A 22,116-nucleotide genomic window follows, 5' to 3' on the forward strand; every position below is an offset into this window, starting at 1 on the left:
TTACAACCGTGGTAATAGGGTACTTAGAGGACACATGGTATCACCATATGTCATTGCTGGGGTGGGAATCTTTATTACTTTGCCTCTGATCTCTATAAATTCACCTGCCTTGATGTTTGAATGTATCATTTCCCAAATCACAGCAGAAGGAAATTATCAACTTAACCCACATATTTCTGGATGCCAGATTCTTTACAGAGTTGGGAATGGGGAGGAAATACAGAGGAATTAAGTATGTCCTGAACTTTCAGAGAAACTCAAATGTCAGAAACACCTACATTGTTTAAAAACAGGTACTGATCCAAGGCCTATGATAAAGTTTGGGGTCAGATATCTGACAGGCATGAGACAAATATGACAGGGAATTAGAGCAGTCCTACACTCAGGCAACCTGACAGCTTCTATTTGCTTGAATAAATGAACCATTTAGTTTGGCTTCCGTTAGATGTCAAACACTGATAAATTTTTTCCACACAAGTATGTTCTTAGATGTGGCCAACAAAAGTACAAAAAGGCCTGGCGGCCTACCGGCATTCCCATTAACTATTAGTCACTTCTAAAAAACAGATCAGGATCGTCGAAACATGGAAGGTCTGACTAAGCCTGAGTTACTTCCCATCACTCTTACATCAGTGAGGGACAATGGAGGAGTTTGTGCATATAGCCTGTGGAGCTGCATTCCTATGCATCATGGCCTGGCTGAAACCACCTACATGGATACCTACAGGGGCCCAACACAGTAGCAACAAAAAGGTCATGGAACCCGACATACTTCTTCCCACACCCTTAACTGAAGCCCTAGTAAATCCATTTCTTTAGTCCACCCTGCTTCTCGCTCCCCCAGGTGAATCCCACCCCTATCTCAGCCACTGCCAGAACTTCAGAACTTGTTTCATTGGTGCTTCAGTTTCTCCATCTCCCTCCAATTTTATCAATTGTTTCAAGCCTCTTGGACTTCATCCCGCCTATTTCCTTTCTGTCATTAGCACACTCAACTCTTTTTACTTGGTGACCATAAAACTAACTGCCAGCGCTGCTGTCGTCTAAAAGCTTCCCAACATAAAGACCAAGAGGGAAATGGCTACCTCATGTTGTAGGAGTGGTGGTGAGAAAGGGCTGGCACCATGTTGCAACCTAAGTTTTGGCTTTTAAAGTTGAATCTGTGATTAGACATCCTTTACCACTTTTTATAAAAAAATAGTTTTAAAAATAAAAAACAAAATCCACAAGGTTAGTTGCCCTTTTAGGGCAATTTGGATTTCAGCTAGTCCTTCTGTTACTCTTTCCTAACCAGAACTCCATGTTGCAATGACTTTGCTTCCTCCCAGCCCTTACCAAGGATTTTGGCAAGTATGGTAAAATAATCATGATACAGGGAGACTGGCTCCCTCTGTTGAAAGACGTAAGAGGGGAATGGTATATGACAGGAAGGTGAACACAATGATTCTGCCACAATACCCAACAATGACACAGGTGTATTTGCCAAAAAAAAATGTACTAGTGCCATGGAACAACTGCTGCTTTAGTGCAAAAGTGATGTTTCTCTATCAGCAGAGGGGAGTAGAGAAGCCAAGACAGAAAACCACCCCCAAATGCTGGAATCTCTCTCACTAAACTGTCCTTGGCAAGTAGCTGGACCAATGAAGAGCAAAGCTGGAAACAAAGCAGAGACTACAGGAGTTGACTTGTTTCCAAGATGTACCAGTAACCAGCAAAGGTTCTCTTCTGCACAAGGTATGATCTTCTCTTGAGAATTTGAGAAGTAGTGAGAAGCAGGCATAGTGATATACACTACAGTCCCAGCATTGAGGAGGCTGAGGCTGGAGATCGTGAGTTCAAAACCACCCTATGTCAAAAGGAAAAAAATTGCGTTTATCCTCCTTTCACCCCTACTGCCAGGTTTCAACTCTAAAAGCACTAGGGCAGATGGAGAACTGGAACCTTATCAGACACTACTGGGTTTACACAGGCAGAAGTGCACATTCTCTCTACTGCTTGTAAAAATCTGCCTGGCCTCTGCCTAACACCTGATATTGATCAAGGGTACTATTTCTGGAGCTTGTGCCAAAGGACAGGAGGCCCTTGTTGAGTAGTATTTGACAGGTCGAAAGCAATGTGACTGCTTAGCTGTGTACCTAAGTTCCATTTGGGCAGATCTGATTTAAAACAGCAGTGGCACTAAACATAATTGCAGTCTGTGTCATAGGTAGAATTCTAAGATAACCATCACCTATTTCCAGTCTTTGGTCAATAAAGCACTGATCTAGATAATGCTGTGACTGGTATCTAGATAATCAGGGAGATTATCCAAGTGGGACTATTGTGCAATGAGCTATTTAAAAGCAATGATTTCTACAGTTGGCATCAGAAGAGGGAGTCAGATTTAAAGCACAAGAAAGATCCGATGCACCACTGCTGGCTTAAAATGGAGGGGCGGAGTGAACAAAAATGTGGACAACTTTTGTAAGATGAGGGATGTCTGCAACTGATAGCCAGCAAAGAAATGGGAACTTCCACCCCATATCCTGAATTCCACCAACAACCTGAATGAGCTGGAAGTACATTCTTTCCCAGAGCCTTCAAATGAGAGCCCATCCCAGCCTTATGAGACACATGCAGAGAATCCAACCACACCTGCCTCATGTTTATCCTATAGAACTGTCACATGGCAAGTGGATATTAAGCTGCCAAGACTGTGATCATTTGTTATGCACCAACGGAACATCGATACAATATAGAAAGCTCACAGTAGAGAGCCTCAGTTGTGAATGTTACACAGCCTCTCTTACTCCCACAGTCACCAGAGCACAGCCTTTCTCTGACCCCTTTCACTGAAAAAGACAAGGGTACCAAGAACAATTGGTGAGGCAAGGATCATTCCTTACTTCAAAAGCCCACCCCAGGTGGAGAAAATCATTAGATCTTTCCCTTCTTCCAACCACAACCATGTATATGGCCAAATGTAGGATCTACTAGTGGGTCAGAGCAATCCTCCATTGTCCTGAGCATTCTTGCACATTCTTGTTAGGGAGGCCTTTACCCAAGTCCTTTCTCAGAACTGTTTGTCACAAGCTATCTTAAAGGATGAAGTAATGTGTCCAAGTGGAACAATGAACAGGTTTGCTACAAAAGAGAAAGAGTTCTCAAGAACAAGTGTCCCTCGGCTGTGACGCAAACCCACTGCATGCATGGCATCTACCTGGTCCCCCCTCTGTGCACTGGAGGGTTTGGAAAACAGGAGAAACCAGTACAAACACAAAACTCATGCTGCTTACTAAGTAGTAATAAACAGGTTCATGTCATCTGCTAGCCTATGTACTTACAAAAAGGCAGTATCCCAGACCCTGACTGTTACACTTAGACTTTAAAACAGGAGACCTAATGTTTTCACATTATAAATATTAAAGGAACAAAATATCTTGTTTTTGTGTGGAGATTATAATTTACAATCATAGGGCTACTGAACAAATAAAATAAGAAAATCTGTGGCACACCTAGGATACAGAAAATATCTACACACATCACCTAACTGCTTTCCCCAGCCCAGCCACCCATTCCCTCATACATACAACGAATCAGCAGAGAAGAGAATGTGTCCATAATAGTAACCCATTCAGAAAACGAGACAAAACAGTCTAATATAGCAACTGTGACATTTGCATAGCGTTACATGATGCACTAAGAGCTTCCACATTTGGTTCCTACAACAGAAACCAAGCTCAAAGGGGTAAGTCCTTGAAGAAAGAACAGTCACAGACTCCATGGGACAGAAGTCCAGGGGTGCAAGCTGAGGAAGAAGAGAAATGCTGCTGTGATTCTGGACTAGCATCGGAACCATGTCCTGAGGGTACTCTTCCTCCAGGTCGGCTCTACGGGACCAAGCCTGAGGAATGTCAATGTCAATGTCAATGTCACTGTCACCGGAGGAATGGCTGGAAACCACATGGTGAGAAGGCGTCTTTTATTTCTATATTGATATTGTTGATGGAAAATTAAGAACGTTCTTAAAATATAAGTGGGTATCCTGTCCTGGATATAAATATATCTCTTTGGTGTCCTTGGCAGCTTCTGCTTTGTCTGCAGGTAATGGGGCCTTATCTTGTCACAGTGTCACTTGAGGGTCTTGCTAAGGTTAGAGAAGCCAATGCCAACACAGGTCATCAGCACTTTATCCCCACCTTTGAGTTCTTCATCACATGGCTTGGTCTCAATTTTAAACATAATCTGGAAAAAGCTCTTCAAATGCCGCAAAAACTCTATCCTAAAAAAAAAAATAAATAAAATAAGATAAAATAAAATATAAAAGGATTCATTTCAAAGGAAATTCTCCTCTCCCTCCCTGACCTAGAACCAAAGCTTTAAATTTCCAAGACTAAGAGGAAAGACTGGAATAAAGAACATCTAATCACCTTGGACTATTAATATACATTTGAAAAAAAAAAAACAAAAAAAAGGACAGGAGGGTAAAACACATCCTTTCCAGGGGTGGGTAGCTATGGAAGCGGGGAAGGCATAAGGAAAGGGTGAATATGGTGGATGTATTTCGTATGAATATAGAAAAATAGGATAAAGAGGGCTGGTTTAGTGGCTCAAGTGGTTAGCAAGCATGAAGCACTAAGTTAAAGTTCCAGTACCATCAAAAAAAAATTATTAAAAAATAAAATAATAAAATCTATTGAAATTGTTCTAAGAAAGGGGAAGGCAAGAGGAGGAAGAACAATGGAGGGGATAAATCTAAGATATACTATAAGCAATATGTAAATATCACAGTGTACCAACCTGCACAACTGTTATATGCTAATAATAACATTTTTTAAAGGTTGTATTAAGAAATTCATCTCTGCTGGGCAATGGTGGTTCACGCCTATAATTCTAGCTACCTGGGAGGCTGAGATGGGGAGGATCATGATTTGAGGCAGCCCAGGCAAATAGTTCATGAGACCCCCATCTTCAAAATAAACACAGCAAAATGGACTGGAGGTATGGCTCAAGCAGTACAGCGCCTGCGTTCAAGTGTAAAGCCCCAAATTCAAACTCCAGTCCCACCAAAAAAAAAAAAAAAAAAAGTAAATCCATCCAAAGGTGGAGCCTTTGGAAAATGATTTAGATGAAGTCATCAGGATGGAGTGGGTCCTCATGATTGAATACTTGTGACTTTAAAGAGGGACAGCAACAAGAGGACACACACATGCACTCCCTGTCTCTTGCTATGTGACATTTGTGTGAGGCCCTGAGTTCAAACCCCAGTACCACAAAACAAAACAAAAAACCCAAAACTGATTAAATAGGACTTATTTATACCCAACCAGTTTCTAAAGAGGAGTTAGACAGTTTGCAATGGCATACATAATATAAGAAAGTTCAATTGAAGAAAAGGTTAGAGGTTAGTCCATGACACATAAGCCATTCAATCCTACATACGTGTTAAGAGAATTGACGTAAATGTGATAATTTTGAGTGACCCGTGCAAAAATGGAAACATTTCCTTCCATGATTCATAGCATCACGAGGTTAAAAGGAAAAAAAAAAAAAACATGCAGAATGACTATTTCTGATGTTGAAATAGATAAGTCTCCTTCATTTCTCAACAATTCCCTTCCATGTACTCAAAAAATCTTTATTGAAAGTCATTAAATATGTACCACTATTGTTGGTGGTGGGATGTTGCAGCCAACTGAAGAAAAGATGAAAATAAAAATCCTTCCCCCATGAAGATTTCAATCCAACAGTGTAGACAAGATGAATCAGTACGCTATTCTTGACAAATACTATGAAAATTTATATAAAGTTGCGTAGGAGGGGAAGGACTGTGGGCATAACAGTAATTGTGCGTATTTAGCACAAGGCAATATAAATAAGTTGGCCAGGGAAGAGCTCGAAGTAAAACAAAAAGGTTATTGGGGCTGTCTCTTGTAATTTCCTTAACACAGAAGGGTGGGCCTTGGGAACAGTTATTCTATGGATGGACCATAGTGCAGGAATATAAGCTTCTAACATGTTGCCCTAACAAACTCAGCACCACCCAGCCAGACTGACCGTAGGACTCACCTGGAGAGTTCATTAAACACACAGGTTCCCGAAGGTTCCTATAAACTCAGAACCAGTAGGGAGAAAGTAATTGCGGAGAAGAGCCAGAATCACAAGGCATACAAAGATGTCCTCCCCATCACTCTACCAGGTCAGAGTTAGCAAGCACCCCCGGCAGTTCTTATCAGCAAGTGTGGGAAACACCGATGTAGTAAAGAACAGCAGACCTGGGCTGGTGGAGTGGCTCAAGTGGTAGAGGCCTGCCTAGAAAGCATGAGGCCCTGAATTCAATCCCCAGTAGTGCAAGGCAAAAAAAAAGAATGAAGTTTTACACATTTCTCACATTACACACAGAAATTAGCTCGCATAGGTCAAAGACCTAACTGCAGAAGTTAAAAATACAAAAGTTATAGAAGTAAACAGGAGTAAATTTTCATTATATTGGGCAAGGCAACAGTTTCTTAACTATATTATTTCTTAATGTCTTAATTTCTTAAATATAACATCAAAAGTAGAATAAGAGAAATAAATATAAAGAACTTTAACAACTCCATAATTTTAAAAACAATTAATATGGACAAGAGATCTAAATAGGCATTTCCTCAAAGACATATGAATAACCAACAAGCATAAAAAGATGCTGGACATCTTTTGTCATCAGGGGAATGAAAATCAAACCCACTATGGATACCGCTTCATACTGAAGAGGATGGCTACACTAAAAAAGCCAGGCAGTAACAAAACTGTGAATGAGGACTTCTAAATTAGAACCCTCCAACGTTGCTGGTAGCAAGGTAAAATGATTTTGCTGCTGTAGAGAACAATCTGGTAATTGTTTGAAATGTTAACCAAGGAGTTACTACATGACAAAATAATCCCATTCTGATAAATACTCAAGAGCAATGAAAACATACGCCCATGCAAAAATTAATGTTCGTAACAGCATTGTTCATAAGAGTCAAAAATTTAAAACAGCCCAAATGCCCACCAATTGATGAATGCATAAATAAAATGTGTAATATCTGTCCAATGGGACATTACGCGGCAAAATGAAGTACTGATACACACTATGACATGGATAAACTTTGAAAACAGTATGTTAAGTGAAGAAGCTAGTCATACAGGACCACATACTACATGATTCTATTTATAGGAAATGGCCACAATAAGCAAATCTATCACCAAGGGAGACAGCAGACTAATGTTGCCTGAGGCTGGGGAGAGTACGAGGAACTGGGAGCAACCACAAATGGGCAGAGGGTTTCTTTCCGGGATGATAAAGATGTTCTAAAGTTAGATTGTGGTTGTGGTTACATAACTCTGTGAATATGCTAAAAGCCATGAAATTGTACAGTTTAAACGGGAAAACTATGGTATATAAATTAATTTCAATAAAGCTGCTTAAAATGAACAAATATTTATTAATGAAGGTAAAACAATTACCACTCCTGTTTCCCACTCCCTATACTCAGTATATACATCAAACTAAGTAAAAAGCCTCACTGCAATGACTGTGCTCCCCACCCCTGTGCTCCTCGTCCAAAGACTGGAATGTTGAACCAATAATGCATGGAATTCCAGCTATGGGCAGAGGTGAAAGAGTAAGATTACAGTTTTGAGGCCAACCCTGGCAAAAGTTATTGAGACCCAATCTCAAGAACAAGCAGGGTATTCTGCTTGCAATCCCAGCTACTCCAGAGGTAAAAAGACAGAGGATCACATTCTGAGGCCAGCCTGAGCAAAGTTAGCATGAGATCTTTCTAAACAAACAACTAAAAGCAAAAGGACTGGGGGCTCAAGTTCTAGAGTGCTTGCCTAGCTAGCACAAAGCCCTGAGTTCAATCCCTAGCACTGAAAAAACAAAATAAAACAAAACACAAAACAAGACCCACAGAGCTTGGGTGAGGGTACATGCTCAAAGAAAGATATCCCACTTCTTAGGTTTTTCTTCCATCTAGAAATGTACTTCATCTTCACCTTTAAAATAGCATCCCCTAAAGAAAATGTGGTATATCCAAACCACATGCCAAATGTGACATATCTATAGATACAACGGAGTATTATTTGGCCCTTAAGAATGAAATCATGTCATTTCCAGGAATATGGATGAAACTAGACCTCATCATGTTAAGTGAAATAAGTCAGAAAGACAAATATTACATGTTCTCTCTCATATGTGGAGTCTAGTCCTTAAAATGGTGGACAGGAAGATAAGCGGGTTTTGTTTAGGGTGAGTACAGTGTGAGCGGGAGGGCAAAAGGAGAGGATGCAGGGGAGTGTGAATATGGTCAAAGTACCTGTATAAAAATAGAATAATAAAACTTTTAAAATTTGTTCTAAGAAGGGAGGAATGACTGGGAGTGATAGAAGGAGTAAGTTTAATTGGGGTACATCATATTCATGTATGGAAGTATCACAAAAATTCTTTTGTACAACTAATATATGCTAACAAAGTGTTTTTAAAAAGAAATAATTAAGAATAAAAAATAGCATCCCATTTGTAAGCTAAGCCCTCCTAGCCAGAAACTCACCCCACGTGGTATTTCCCTCCCACAGCATCCTTTACTTACAGTGCCTAATTAAATGGTTTAGTAGAGCTGTCTCCGTAACAGTCCCCTCCCCTGGTAAACTACAGAAGCATCTCAATAATAATGACCTTCTCTATAAATGAAACCCACAATAATAGTGAAACACATCTAAGGTCCTCCACAGAGGCACCGAATAGAATTTAGGAGTCAGAGGTAATCTTGAGAAATGACTTCAAACAATCTCAGCAATTAAGATCTCCCCCTGGTGGCTTTTCTGTCTTATTCATCAAGTGAAATTTTCTTTTTTCCTCCCTCTCCAACCATCCTACTACCTTGTCCTAGGGGGAAAAAAGAAAACACATCAAACCCATAGATAAACAGGCCACATCTGTAGGCCAAGCTTCCAGCTGGCAGCAACACAGAAAATGCCAGCCGTCTCAACCACTCATCTGTATTCTAAGGATAAAACAGCTTGTTCTCTCTTTTGCTGCTGCTGCTGCCACAGACTAACAGGCCAGGGGCATGCTCTCCTCCCAGGCCTCATCCAGCCTATTCACTCTGAATCATTTGACTGTACTCAGAAAACCAGACACCCTCCCCAGCTGGCAGAATTCCTAGGAACCTTAGCTTCCTTGATCTCTTGAAGAAGGTTGGGAGAAACACAGGCTTGTGTGTGCAGGCCTACATATTTGCAGCTTTGGGGTATTTGTAGCCTTTGGAACAGTAAGAAAAAGCAAAGTTGGTTTGACTTTTTACATAATGTTCTGCCAACCCCTCGGTCTGTCTGAGGAAGGCTAGAGAAGAGACTGGATTAAAGTACATTTCAGAATGTCTTTTCCCCCATCTCCAACCCCACTCTCCCTGTGTGTCTTATAGCTGGTATATTAAAAAGTAAAAATGCTTAGAAGCTCAGAAATGACCAGGGATGATATCAAATGCCACAAACAGCCTCCATAAGAAAATGAAAATCAACAGGAGAACAAACTGGCCTATATCTGCAGGCAGATGAACAGTGTCTTGTCCAGTGCCATCCACAGACTTCTTGCAGCCCACTGAGGTGCCACATCCCAGGTTCACTACACTTCACAAGGACTGTAGATTCACACTTCCTAGACACAACCAGATGGTCAGGAAAAGAGGCCACAGCCAGCTATGGGCAACTCTGTCTTCAATAGACAACCATATGCACAGTGTCACTGGTAGCTTTTCAGATAAACCATTTTGAGCAACTGGAGTTCTACACAAATTCTGTATGAAGAATCCTGTATGAACTGTACCTCTGATGAGCCTTTATTTATTTTTTCAGGACAAAGTGATTGATTTTCAAAAATCAACAAACAAGCTGGAGGAATGGCTCAAGTGGTGGAGTGCTTGCCTAGCAAGCATGAGACCCTGGGTTCAAACCCCAGTACTGCCCCAAACAAAAACAAACAACAGACTTTTCTACAAAAGCCTCCAGCCCACCTGACAAGAAGCTTTCAAAGAATTCTGGAGCACAGAGAAAACTTTCGCTGTATATTTTCAAAAGGTGGGTTGCTCCCACTGCCACTATTGGCCAACAAGTAAAGGCCACCTGCCCATGAAATCCTGAATACCCAGGACTTGCAAGGCTCTGTTCCTTAGACAAAGCCCCTCTCACCAGGCCCCCTTCTGAAGCAATGAGGTGAGGGGGGCAATTATGGGGTCAGTCTCTCTGGCAGCTCCCATGGATACAAATCACCAAGCTACCTGGTTTCCATCCCATTTGAATGGATATGGGAAAAGTTGGGGTTACCTATATTCAAGTATAAGGAGTTGAAGGGTAAGACCTGGGGGCAGAAAGAAGAATCTGCTTGATGTGTTCCCCTCTAGTCATTACACAACAGCTTTAAAATATATTGATAGGTTTTCTCTGCTAATAGCAGCTTTTAAGAAGCCCATCTACCCTCTATTCTAAGAATGAAGTTATGAAACTCTGTTACAGAGACAGAAGGAAACAGAATTAGGCTGGCCGTCCTGTTGGGACACAGGGGTTCCAAATCAAGTTTGACCAGGAATTTACCATAAGCAGGTAATTGGCTTCTCTTTTTTCATCTTAACAGTCAGAGTACCACTTGTTTTTAGAACATGCCAAATACATTCTGGAGTTCAAACATAACAAATGTGTTAGAGCCCTGCAACATTTACAGCACTTCACCAGTGTAAGACAGGGGATGCTGTACAAGCTCACAAAGAGCAGAAAAGCTGCTGGGACAGGGCAAGGGGGTGTCAAGCAGGAATTGAGCTCCTTGGGTATAGTGCCAAGAGCAGTGAGCACCTCAGCCCACTTAAGCTTCACTCCATCTCCACAGCCCACAAGCTCAGGACCACTCTATCTACAGAGGAGACCATGGTTCAGAGATGCTCAATGCCTCATCAACAGTTCACTGGCGACTCCACAATAGAGGTGAAACAGGCTACACTCCAAGGCCTGTGCACTGGAAGAATGCAGAACTCTGGCAGCCACAATCTCCTGTCACAGTTTCTGAAAGTGCTAATTAAAACACTTATTGATACATGTTTTTCTTCCTGTTAACCCACCTTTCAAATCAAGTATCAATTCATCCTAAATTTATGAGCACCAGGTATAACTGTCCAAAAACTTCTCAAGTTTGTCAGAAATAGATTCTCCATATACCAGTGTGCTATCGAACACTATTTTATTGTCTGGCCTTCCTTGAGAATTTCATACTTTTTTGAGCAGTACAGAAAACCACCAACAGCAACTCCTGAAGCAAGACAGTAAGAAAAGGAAACAGGGGAGCAACACAGAAACCCTTACTTTCCAGAATGGGAAAAGGGCTTGAAAGCAATACAGAAAGAAAAACAAAACAAAATAAAAAAATCCTTCTTGATCCTGGTGCTCTGTAAAAGACATTTAAAAGGCTATTTATGCAAATCAAAACATGTACAAACTGCCAGAAGAAATACATTTTTTTAAAACCAAGGGAGGTCTTGCTTCTTGGTTTAGAAATGTGAGGTTCCATAAAACAGATTTCTATGATTTTAACTGCACATAAAAATAAATGTGACTCCAAGTATAATAAACTCTTCTCCCACCATGATGGTCCTGACAATGGATTCTGTCCCATTTTACCCTTAACTGCACTCAGTCCCACTGAGTGACTTAAGACTGCTGGATCCTTCTCACAATGGATTAAGAACAAAAAGGGTCCCAAATACAGCTTTCTTGAAATAAGCTCCCTTTCCCTGCTAGTGCTAGCTTACCAAAAAGAAGGGAGGCTGTCCTTTCCCCGACCTGTGACAGGCCTGCTGCATGAAACAGAGGCAGGTCATCTAGAGGAAGGAGAATGTGTCCAGGTCCCAGCCCCAAGTCTCAAAACATGTAATCTCAGAATCTGTCCTTAAAGCTCCATTCAGAGCAGACCATTATCTTCCCAGGAGATGCAGTAACTAGATTTTGGAAGAAAAGACACTGCAATTAATGTCTGCTGAGGTGGATACACGAAACTTTCAAATTGTCCAGTCACATGTTGACCATCTCCAACGAGACAGCAGACTTAAAAAATAAAAAAAAGGTTACACAAGTACAAGGCCCTGGAGACAAACTGAAAAACTTTCCAAAAGCAAAAAGTGTCAAGGAAAAAAAAAAAAAAAAAACAAACAAACAAGCCTATATTCCATTTTCACACAATGTTCTGCCAAAACCCATACCCTGGGACCACACACATTTCAAGACAGCAATTCTTGCTATGTGAATGGTGAGGCCTTCTGCTGCCCCAAAGCAGAGCCTGGAAAAGCAGCAGCAATGACCCTGGGTAAGGAGCTGACAGGGCCAGGGTGGTCACACACCAGCCTCTTCCAGCAATTCCTGATAAATCTCTGCACTTTGGGCACTGAACTCATAGTCTCCTCTCCAAACACTTCACTTCCACGTCTGTTTTAGCAATGTTGACTACTGATGTTAGCATGCCATTTACGATGATGCAATTTTAGGTTTCCTGTCCTGTGAAATACTTACACAAGTTATCAGGAGATACTGTGCTGTTCACCAGTTCCCTGCTTATCAGTCTTCCCCACTACTAACAGAATGTGTTCTCTCTCATTTTCCTGTTCCAAAAAAAACTTCCCACCACCAATTCAAAAAACAAAAATAAAATATTTGTCAATAATCTCTTTGAAGCTTCTGGTGTCCAAAGCTAGGGCTCACTGCTGTTCTTCACCCTTTTCTCAACGTGATGGCACCACCATTCTTCAGTTATCACAGTACTGTACCTTTCAGACATACAGCATCGGTACCATGATAACCGAAAAAGGGCAGTTCAGTCTCGTATCTATCTGAGTACATCCTCACTCCACACTTGCCACCCACAGACAGCCCGTATAATCAGCTTTAAGTATATAAGCACACGTATGCATGTACGTACATGGATACACATACACATCGGTACCAAATGTGCTGCTTTCAGCAACCTCACTATCAGTGGGAAATGCTCCTTATAATTTAAGTCTGCTTAATTAGCTGCCTTTTTTTTGGCGCGTGCTTGCTTTTATACCTCAGCAGTCAATTTCTAATAACAACAAATTTCCCAAACTCACTTCAACAATATCCTACCAGAATACTCTTCCTCTCTTCCAACCAGCTAATGCACCAGCAACATGGACAAAGGGACAGCACATCTGACACAGTGAGAATGCTGGGGAAAGAGAGAGCTAAGAAAACTTAAGAACAAAAGCCAAGCTATACAGAACCAGAAGTTACCTTTAAATAGAAACAAAATTGAAAGCATGGACAAAAGAAATGCCCAAAATATATCATGCAACTTTAATTCCATGGGAATGAGGTAAGAAAGGGAGGCAAACACCCATGCATGTAGAAGTATACACCAGATTAACAGTGGCTTGTTAATATCGTATGATAGGCTATATGCAGCACATCTTTGTCATTTTCGGCAATTAGAAAATTAAACTTGTCACACGAGTGAGGTTCAAAGAAAACAACTTACGTGTAAGGGGAGAGTGGTCCTAGCAGGACTTTGGAAACATCCTGCTGTCCAAGGGTCATGAGCAATAGAGCCAGACTTTGGTTGGTTGAGTCCACACATCCACCCTGTAAACACAAACACTTTAATGATTAATCTTTGTTCAAACCAGAAAATGAAAAATCAACAGAAGAGTAACAAAAAACACCCAGAAATATATACTCAAAATAACAGAATCTACACCAATAGCAGACAAAAATGGAACACAGGTGTTATAAGAATAATCCATGTATCAGCTAGGAGGTTAAATTAACCAAAGAAATTATAATAGCTGAGAAGATCAAATGAACAGACATTCAAATTTTCTGAAGTGAATCTAATGAAAAATGAAACTTTCAGGGCTGACAGAGTGGCTCAAGTGGTAGAGTGCCTGCCTAACAAGCATGACGCCGTAAGTTCAAACCCCAGTACCACCCCTCCCCTCAAAAGACAAAACTAAAAAAGGGGGAGAGGGACTGTAGGCATAGCTAAGTGGCATAGTTGGTTTAAGGAGGTCTGTGGTTAATTCCAAGGGTTAAGTAGATAACACTTATATGTATTATAATCTGTCACAGAAGAACATACCCAATTCACCACTGAAAGGCTTTTATCTTTAAAGGGTCTTACCACTATACTCATTCTAATACACTCAGAAACTGCTGGCAAAGCTCTTAACTTCTCTTCTTTACCTCTTCCTGTGAGCATTGAAACTGGAAAACTGTTATAGTCAGAACCCTCCATTCTTATTATTTATGCATTATCTTCCCCCATTTTCCTTCCTTTTTCTTTTAAACCAACAAGCAGAATAGAATTCTCTTCAAAAACTTTCTCCTGAGACACAACTGTTTTGGTTGCCTTTCTTCTTTCCTTCTTCATTTTCTCAACTATTTCACCCAATCTGCTTGTTCATGTTACTGCTGTTTAAATTTATGTTTTTAAAAAAAGTCGTAATTTTTGGTCATTCTTTCTGGAACTTTGTTTACAACAATTTAAACTTATATAGTATATAGTTCAAGTGCAGGATGACCTGGAATTTTCACGTATTTTGCACAGGTCACAATTCAGTTTCTGATCATGGCACACTACTGTCCAAGACTAGACTGAACAGAACAGGTGGCCAGCCAAGACTGCTTATGGGTACATACCCCCCACCTCCTTTTTAGTGCATGAAGGGTTGGAAATAAATCAATTCCCAGGTGCAGACACTCATTCTCTGGCTATAGATTTCAATTAGCAGCCCTAACAAGGATGTAGGCAATAAGGGGGGTGGTCCTACTGCTAGCCTTTATGAAAATCTATTGCTCTCCCTAAGTTAATAAAGAACAGGAAACAATGTTTATTTCACTCAATGAAATTTAAGACAAAAGTTCTTTTTCCATACAAAACAGGAAAACTGGCCAAAAAAACGAATTCCATTTTACAGATATTGCACCCTTTATAAGATTGCCTAAAATTAAACTGCTCTCTTCAGACTCTGCTTCCTATCACTAAGCTGCTCTTGCAACATTGTCAACTGATTTCTATCAGGTATTGGACCATATTTTAATGCAGTCAGTATGCTATGGTCTGTGTACAAAACAGCATGGAGGGAGGAGTGGGGGTTACCAGACGCTAAGGCACAGGGCAGAAGTGTTAGTTATCCAACACCAGAGGGAGGCTTTGAGGAACAGGAAACTTGACCTGGCACTACAGGAATAAGCAGGCTTTGGAGAGGAAGGAAGAGCAGGATGGTAGGGAAATTATGATGCAGAGCCAGAGCAGAAGAGCCAGGAGGCCAGCCTCTTAAGAGAGGCACACACAGGGAGAAGAAAGGGTGGCCAGACTGAAGTAAGGCTTTTCTAAGTGGGTCAAGAGTACTGACTTTGTTCCAGGAAAGTGAGATAGCAGTGAAGGTTTCTGCACACAGGAGTCTGAAGGGATCACATCAGTATGGAGGGAGATTTAAACTGAAAAGGAAGTTGGAGAGGACATGGAAAAGACTTCCGCTCTGGAGGTGGGGAGAGCAGTTCCTGTACTAACCCAGGCCTGAGGTAAGATGGGGTTGGTTGACAGGAAATCAGGGCAGTAGAAGGAGCAGTGAAAAAGATGGAAAGCAAAGGACAATTCCAAGAAACCTGGTACAGAAGCAGGAGGACATGACAGTCCATGAACAGGAGGAATTGGCTCAGGGACTTAAAACTTTGGTAAAAATAAATAGCACCTTTAAATGAATGGATTTTTATTATTCATTCATGTCACATTACATATCTGTAGATATCTGTGGTTGCCTTATCTCCTATTTTTAATTACACAGACATTAAATAGCACTATTTAGGACCTGGACATTTTAATTAATTCTGAAAACAGTTCATTCTCCCTTGTCCCACCTTGGAACCAATGAGATGTTTTTCAAGGTCGCTGATTTGGATCAGGGCAGCTGATCCAACTATAAGCTGTCTTCAATTGTGAGGCCTGTCTCGGAAGTGATCCACATCCTGGACTACTCTCTACTATGGCAATTAATAACTGAACCAGTGACAAGAGAAAGGAATAAAAGAAAATGGCCATTGTATCCCCTTAACTGACTTTATTTCACTGGGCTGAAATGTGTTTTGCTACTTTAACCAGGACAAAACTTCCCTGGAGACCATAGATATGACAAAGAACTAGGAAGAAATACAGAAAAATGTGAAGATTTCCAGCTCCTTAGATGGGGAAGAGAAACAATTAATAAGCATTATACACCCTCCAGGAGCAAGCCACCCAGAGTCCAGTTCTTGCTAGTGTTCAGTTGAAGAATGTGGGGCCGGGCCCAGCACACACACTGAACAGAGAATGGACCATTCCTCAGAGATTGTCCCAGACTCTCCATGTGGAGAAGGTTTTGACTTCTTGACGCAAAACCAAGGCAGGAAAGAGTACAGACTAGCTGAAATTTTGGAAACAGGTGTGTGGCCCTCCGCTGAGAAGTATGTGGGATCTTAGAGAATGTATTTTCAGGTAACTGTATCTTACCCCTTTTGCCAGCATCTCCCTGCCCTCATGATTTTTTCTAATGTTCAGTCACCTCAACTATTTGGGCAAAGTAGTGAAAGTGTGTGCCTGCTTGTGTTCATGTTGCATCAGAGACGGTGGCTACAGAAGGCAGTTGATCTGATCTGCATACTACCAACAGAGCCGTAGAAGCAAAAGAGCAATTGGTTGAAGTCTGTCTTCAACACTGTGTCACTCTGTCCCAGGGTTTTCCAAAACCTCTACCATGTTGTGACACAAGTCTGTCGTCTTAGGCATTAATGTTGTAGAATGTCCTGCAAAATCTAGCCTGTTGATATTCTTTTATATGAGTCAACAGTCATATAGAAATCCAGATTTCATACCTTTTCTTGAAAAATCTGAAGGCAATGATGCCCATTCCCTCCTACATGGCAACATCTTGAGGAGGTGAGACACAGTGCCCTGTCTGATCAGGGGACTGTGTCAGATACCACCTTACTTGCCTGACCTGCTTCATTTTTTTTCTTTTTAAACCTTCAGTCTCCTTTCTGACTCTGTTCCAGTTCTTTGTTTTGTTTCCCATTAAAACTTACCTGCACTGTATCCCAACCCAATGGGGCTAGATCTCTGCTCACTGAGAAGTTCAAGTGATCAATTAAACCAGTTCATGTTAAACTGTTTAATACACAGACACAGATTAACTCCTTGGCTTAAGCCCTGAGAGAAGAACGAGATGAGAGACATCAATTGCCTGGTCCTGCTTGTTCCTACCCAGCACTACAGACACTTAGGACATACCCTGTAGATTTCTTCAAGCAGCAGCCTGGCACAGTTCCTGCCAAGGTCTTCTGGAAGCACTGCTGCCCCCTGGCCCTGGGGATTGGAAGCTAGTTCAGCACTGAGGAAGGTGCCATTGGTGGTCTCCGCAACCAGTGACAACCCAAAGCCTGGAGACCTGCAGATTTGAAGGCACAGATGCTGAGTAGGAAAGTACAAACACCAGCTTTTTTGATGGCAGTTTTGATGGCATTTTATTTTATGGCTTCTTTTGGTTCCATTAAGCCTTATCAGAGTACCTACTAGCTTATACTAGAAATACAGACTACTGAGTGAAGACAAGGCTACTGGATATGAAACATCTACTTTATAATCTTTTAAGAGAAGGAAGATTACATTTGTCATCTGTAACCTGAGATTTAGAAAACTAAGGCTGGCAGAGTGGCTCAAGTGGTAAGAACACCTGCCTACCAAGTGTGAGGCCCTGAATTCAAACTCCAGGGCTGCCAAAAAAAAAAAAAAAAATTGAGATTTAGAAAACTAAACACAAACTTAAATCATACTATGGTTTTATATGTAATCCTTTAATTGGTGCTTATAGTTGATGATCCATGAGTCTACATCATGTCACATCTTGATTCATGTGTAAGGCTTCTACTCACCATCAGCAAGGATGGAACTTTATCGTGTACTATGGTCAGCTGAGTCACTGGCCTTATAAAAAGCCACACTACAGCTAGTGGCAACCAACATAGCCTCTGGGCCTGCTCTGCTTCATTCCTGACCACTCTCTGGTAAAGCAAGAGGTTAGACGGAGAAGGGACTATCAAATGTGAGTCATTTAGATGCCTTCTGCTGCTACCTACCCTCCCCCAGCCTTCTGTACTCCCCTCTGTAGAAAATAGCTGACACATTAATTCCAGACCTGCAGCCAAGACAGGAGGGAAAGGAGAGAACAGCATTAGCAGTTACCATTTCTGTAGCACCTACTATGTGCTGGGCATCACATTAATAGCTTACATATATTATCTTTAATATTTACAATAACCTCGAGAATGTAAGATTATCGCCTTCAATGTATAAATGAGGAAAATACTATTGATGTTTAAGTAATAAATCAAAGGTTTGAGACCTTCATTGACCTTTCAAATCCCCAGAGGAAAGGGCAGACTTTGCATACAAATCCTTTCCCAACCCTAACCTCTGACACCACCCACCACCTTTGTTGCTTTGGACTATGAGCCACCACTGTGTTTCTGAAATCACCTTCATCTTTCCATTGGGCCTCACAAAGGTCAAAGATTCTCACTAATGCTCAATGCCCTTCCCCACTTTCACTCTCTTTTCTTCTTTTTGCTGAAAAGGAACCTTGGGTAGAATGGCTGTGAAAGGATCAGCTATAGTGCGACTTAGGAAAAACCTGACTTCTTAACTCACAATAGCTAACCCCAGACTGTGATAGTCCTACTTTTAGGAGACAAAACCTGAAAACTTCAGATTCAAAACATAATGTGAGAACTAAAAAAATAAAAAATGATTCCATCACTTATAATGAAATGCTCCATAAAAAAGTAAAAACAGAGCCAGACACCAGTGGCAGCACCTTTAATCCTAGCTACTTGGGAGGCTAAATGCAGGAGGACTTCAAGTCAAGGCCAGCCTGGACAAAAGGTTAATGAGACTACATCTCAACCAATAACTGGGCATGGTGACATGTACCTATCATCCCAGCTACATGGGAAACTGAAATTGAGAGGACTATGGTTCCAGGCCAGCCTGGGCAAAAAAGTTCATGAGACCCCATCTCAACAAAACTTGATAGGCTTTTCACCTCTACCTAGAGATCTCACTATTTTGCTACATAGATGAGTGTGCTCATAGATAACTGTCTTTAGGTAGCTCGTCTGATTTCGGGGTGCTTAGCAAAGTTCTCTGTATTAAGTTTTTTCTAGTTAAATCATTATGCAAAAGGTACAAGGTGTAATCTTTGCTTTTTAGTGCTTTAAATTAATCTTTCATCTTTCCCTTGCTGGGGTGGTAGCATGTACCTGTCACCCCAGCCATGGCAGGAATGTAAAACAGGAGGACCACGGTCCAGGCCAGCCTAGGCAAAAAACAGAACCCTATCTCAAAAACAGGGTTCTCAGCAAAAATGGCTGGTGGACTAGCTCAAGTTTTTAAGCATATGCCTAGCAAGAGTGAAGTCCTGAGTTCAAATTCCAGTACCACCCCCCAAAAAAATTACACATCAAGAAAACACACAAAGAAGTAAAGCATATGTGACAAAATACTCTATAGCTAGAGGCAATAGAAAGACATACAAGTATTCATTGTACTATTCCTTCCATTTATTCTGTAGGTAATTAGCCATTTTGTAATTAACAAAAATTGTTTAAATTGCTTCCCTACCTTTCTTGTTCCTAAATACACAAGCAACGGCTAAGAGTCATTTTTATTACACAGATCATCATTTTTTCTATTTGCATTTTAATTTTCCTTACTTAAAAATGTTTTTAATTTTAATTTTGCTTTTCAGTGCTAGGGATAGAACTCAGGGCCTCATTCATGCTAGGGAAGTATTCCAGTGCTAAGCTATACCCCCAGCCCTAATAGGTTTGTATATAGTTGGGTTTTGGTTTTCTTGCAAAGGGGTGGGTAGTTGTCATTGTTTTGAAACAGGGTCTCACTATGAAGCCTAGCCTGGAGCTCACTTTGAGCTTGTGATCCTCCTGCCTCAGCTTCCCGAGTGCTAGGATTACAGATGTGAGCTACCATGCCCAGCTCTGTTTGTTCATTTGTTTACTTATTGCAAAAGCTTTAACTAAACAAAATTCAAACCTTTAAGAACAACTTTCTGTTACTGCCATCGATGTAGAGAGAAGCTGACTTGCAGTTAGATAACACAGGACTTTTCCCTATTTACTATTATTTACTCATGGTGGAAGAATCTATTCATACTTTTTAATTGTTGTTGGAACAGAATGCAGACAGGCTTTAAAGTTAAGGCACTGTTTACTAATAGACAGACTGGTTCTCCAAGGCTTAGGGACTGAACCCTCAGCTCCCAGCACAGGCCACTGGGATGCTTTCCATGTGGCAGGCACTAAAGAAATGCCTGGTGGTGACAACAACAACAATCAGAAGGAAATTAATTCAGAGCTGGCAGTTTTCACTAAAAGTAGAAAAGGAATGTGAAAAAGGCTTGGGTAGCTATGGAAGTAGATTCTAAAATGCAGACACTTACTTCCCAGAGTTGACTCCTTTCATGTGGTCTGTGTAAATATAGATATCAGGAATGAACTTGTTGAGGATGCTCCTTGCAGAATCCACAATCCGGTTTGCCATCTGAGGTGACACACGGACAGAGTATCTGCAGCCTGAAGTTAAGAACACATGCTGTCTGGACCCCAGGAAAGTCAGTTCTGAGGTTGGGAAGCATTTATCAAACTGTATGACAAACTAGGGCTTATAATTCCATTATTTTCCAACTGTATGTAATAACTTAACAGTAGCATAACTCAACTTTTTTCATTATTACAAAAGGTTCAAATGGTCACAGTGAAAAAATCCAAATTCAGAGAATGGAAGTACAACACCCAAGAACACTTTTCAATCCTATGACTAAACTAAGAAGTCCTTGGCTAAGAACCAAAAGCCAGCAAAGATATGACACTGGGATAGACCTGGGCCAATCCCAAACCACCTCCTGGTATACTGATAGGGGAAGCACAAAACATTTAGGGAAAGATCAAGGTGACTGCTGTTTATAAAGATTTAAACAGGTTTCTTAAACTTAGAGAGACTATTCCCTATTATTAAAGAATTAATTAGTCCATTTGTGGATGACACAGGTTCCTCCACCTGCTACCTCATGGCTAAAAATACCAATAACTAGCGTTTTTACAATACAGCACCACAGAAAAGAAGGAAGACATGAGTAACAAAAGTGAAAAGGCTGGTATTTGAGGATGTGGTTCTCCCCAACTACACATGTCAAATATAAACCGAGTAAGGACTGAGCACTTTCAAAGTGCAATCAATGTGCAACGTATAGTCAAGAGCTGGCTGTACAAGTGGGACTACAGGAATGGAAAAATAACATGTGACCTTCCCACTATCTTGATATATACCCACATGGCAAGTTCAACAAGCAAAGCAGTATATGTGGTATGCCTATTCCAGCCCAACTGTTCAAGAATTACTGTGAATTCACATTTCATTTTCATTTAAGCCAAGAAAGTGAATGCTGTAAACTTGACCCGGCATCTAGCTCCCTTATTTGACTTGTCCTGAACACTTCACTAACAGTGATCTCCCTCATGTTGAGTCTCACAGTGACTCCTGACCTCCTAGATCTTGTTGTCAAACCATACAGCCTGCTGCTCAGTGTGTTCATCCTCAAACCAGCACCATCACCCCCATCCACCCACTCATATTGTCCAAATTCTTCAACATTAACTGCCTTTTCCATTCCCCCAGCCCAGAGATTCCCCCTCTCTTTCCTCTGAAGCTCCGTAGCCAGCATGACTGTAGTGTCTACTGGAACTTACCATATGTCTCCCTTCACATACACACACCTCCATCTTGCTCATCAAAGAGACCACATACTCCATAAGGACAGTGGCTTTTCTGCTGTATCCCTTACAACTCTCTAATACTCTACTTATATACTCAGAAACGCTCAATAATTATTTGACTTGACTCAAAGGACAAACCTGACATGGGGAAAGAGCAAAGAAGGATTTTTCAATACACACACAGAGCTCAGTTACATCACCACCGCTTAGGTCCACATCGTACTTTTGACCACA

General features: G+C 41.1%; 1 protein-coding gene across 11 annotated transcripts in view; it reads right to left on the reverse strand.

Annotated features, from left to right (window-relative positions):
• Positions 1–22,116, reverse strand: part of Rcl1 (RNA terminal phosphate cyclase like 1) — a 109,529-nt gene that overhangs the window by 55,527 nt on the left and 31,886 nt on the right. For 7 of the 11 annotated variants that reach the window (XR_012440456.1, XR_012440459.1, XR_012440458.1 and 4 more), the window contains exons 6-8: positions 20,550–20,675; positions 17,327–17,483; positions 13,541–13,644 (exon numbers count right to left, since the gene is read on the reverse strand). Coding sequence is in view for 4 of the 11 variants with exons in the window: in XM_074051936.1 (XP_073908037.1) it covers positions 13,541–13,644; positions 17,327–17,483; positions 20,550–20,675 (387 nt within the window). In the remaining 7 variants the exon portion in view is untranslated. The other 4 variants (XR_002213433.2, XM_020181211.2, XM_020181212.2 and 1 more) reach the window with 4 other exon arrangements.

This window comes from Castor canadensis, chromosome 13 (genome assembly GCF_047511655.1).
Source record: "Castor canadensis chromosome 13, mCasCan1.hap1v2, whole genome shotgun sequence".
Classification (NCBI taxonomy): domain Eukaryota; kingdom Metazoa; phylum Chordata; class Mammalia; order Rodentia; family Castoridae; genus Castor; species Castor canadensis.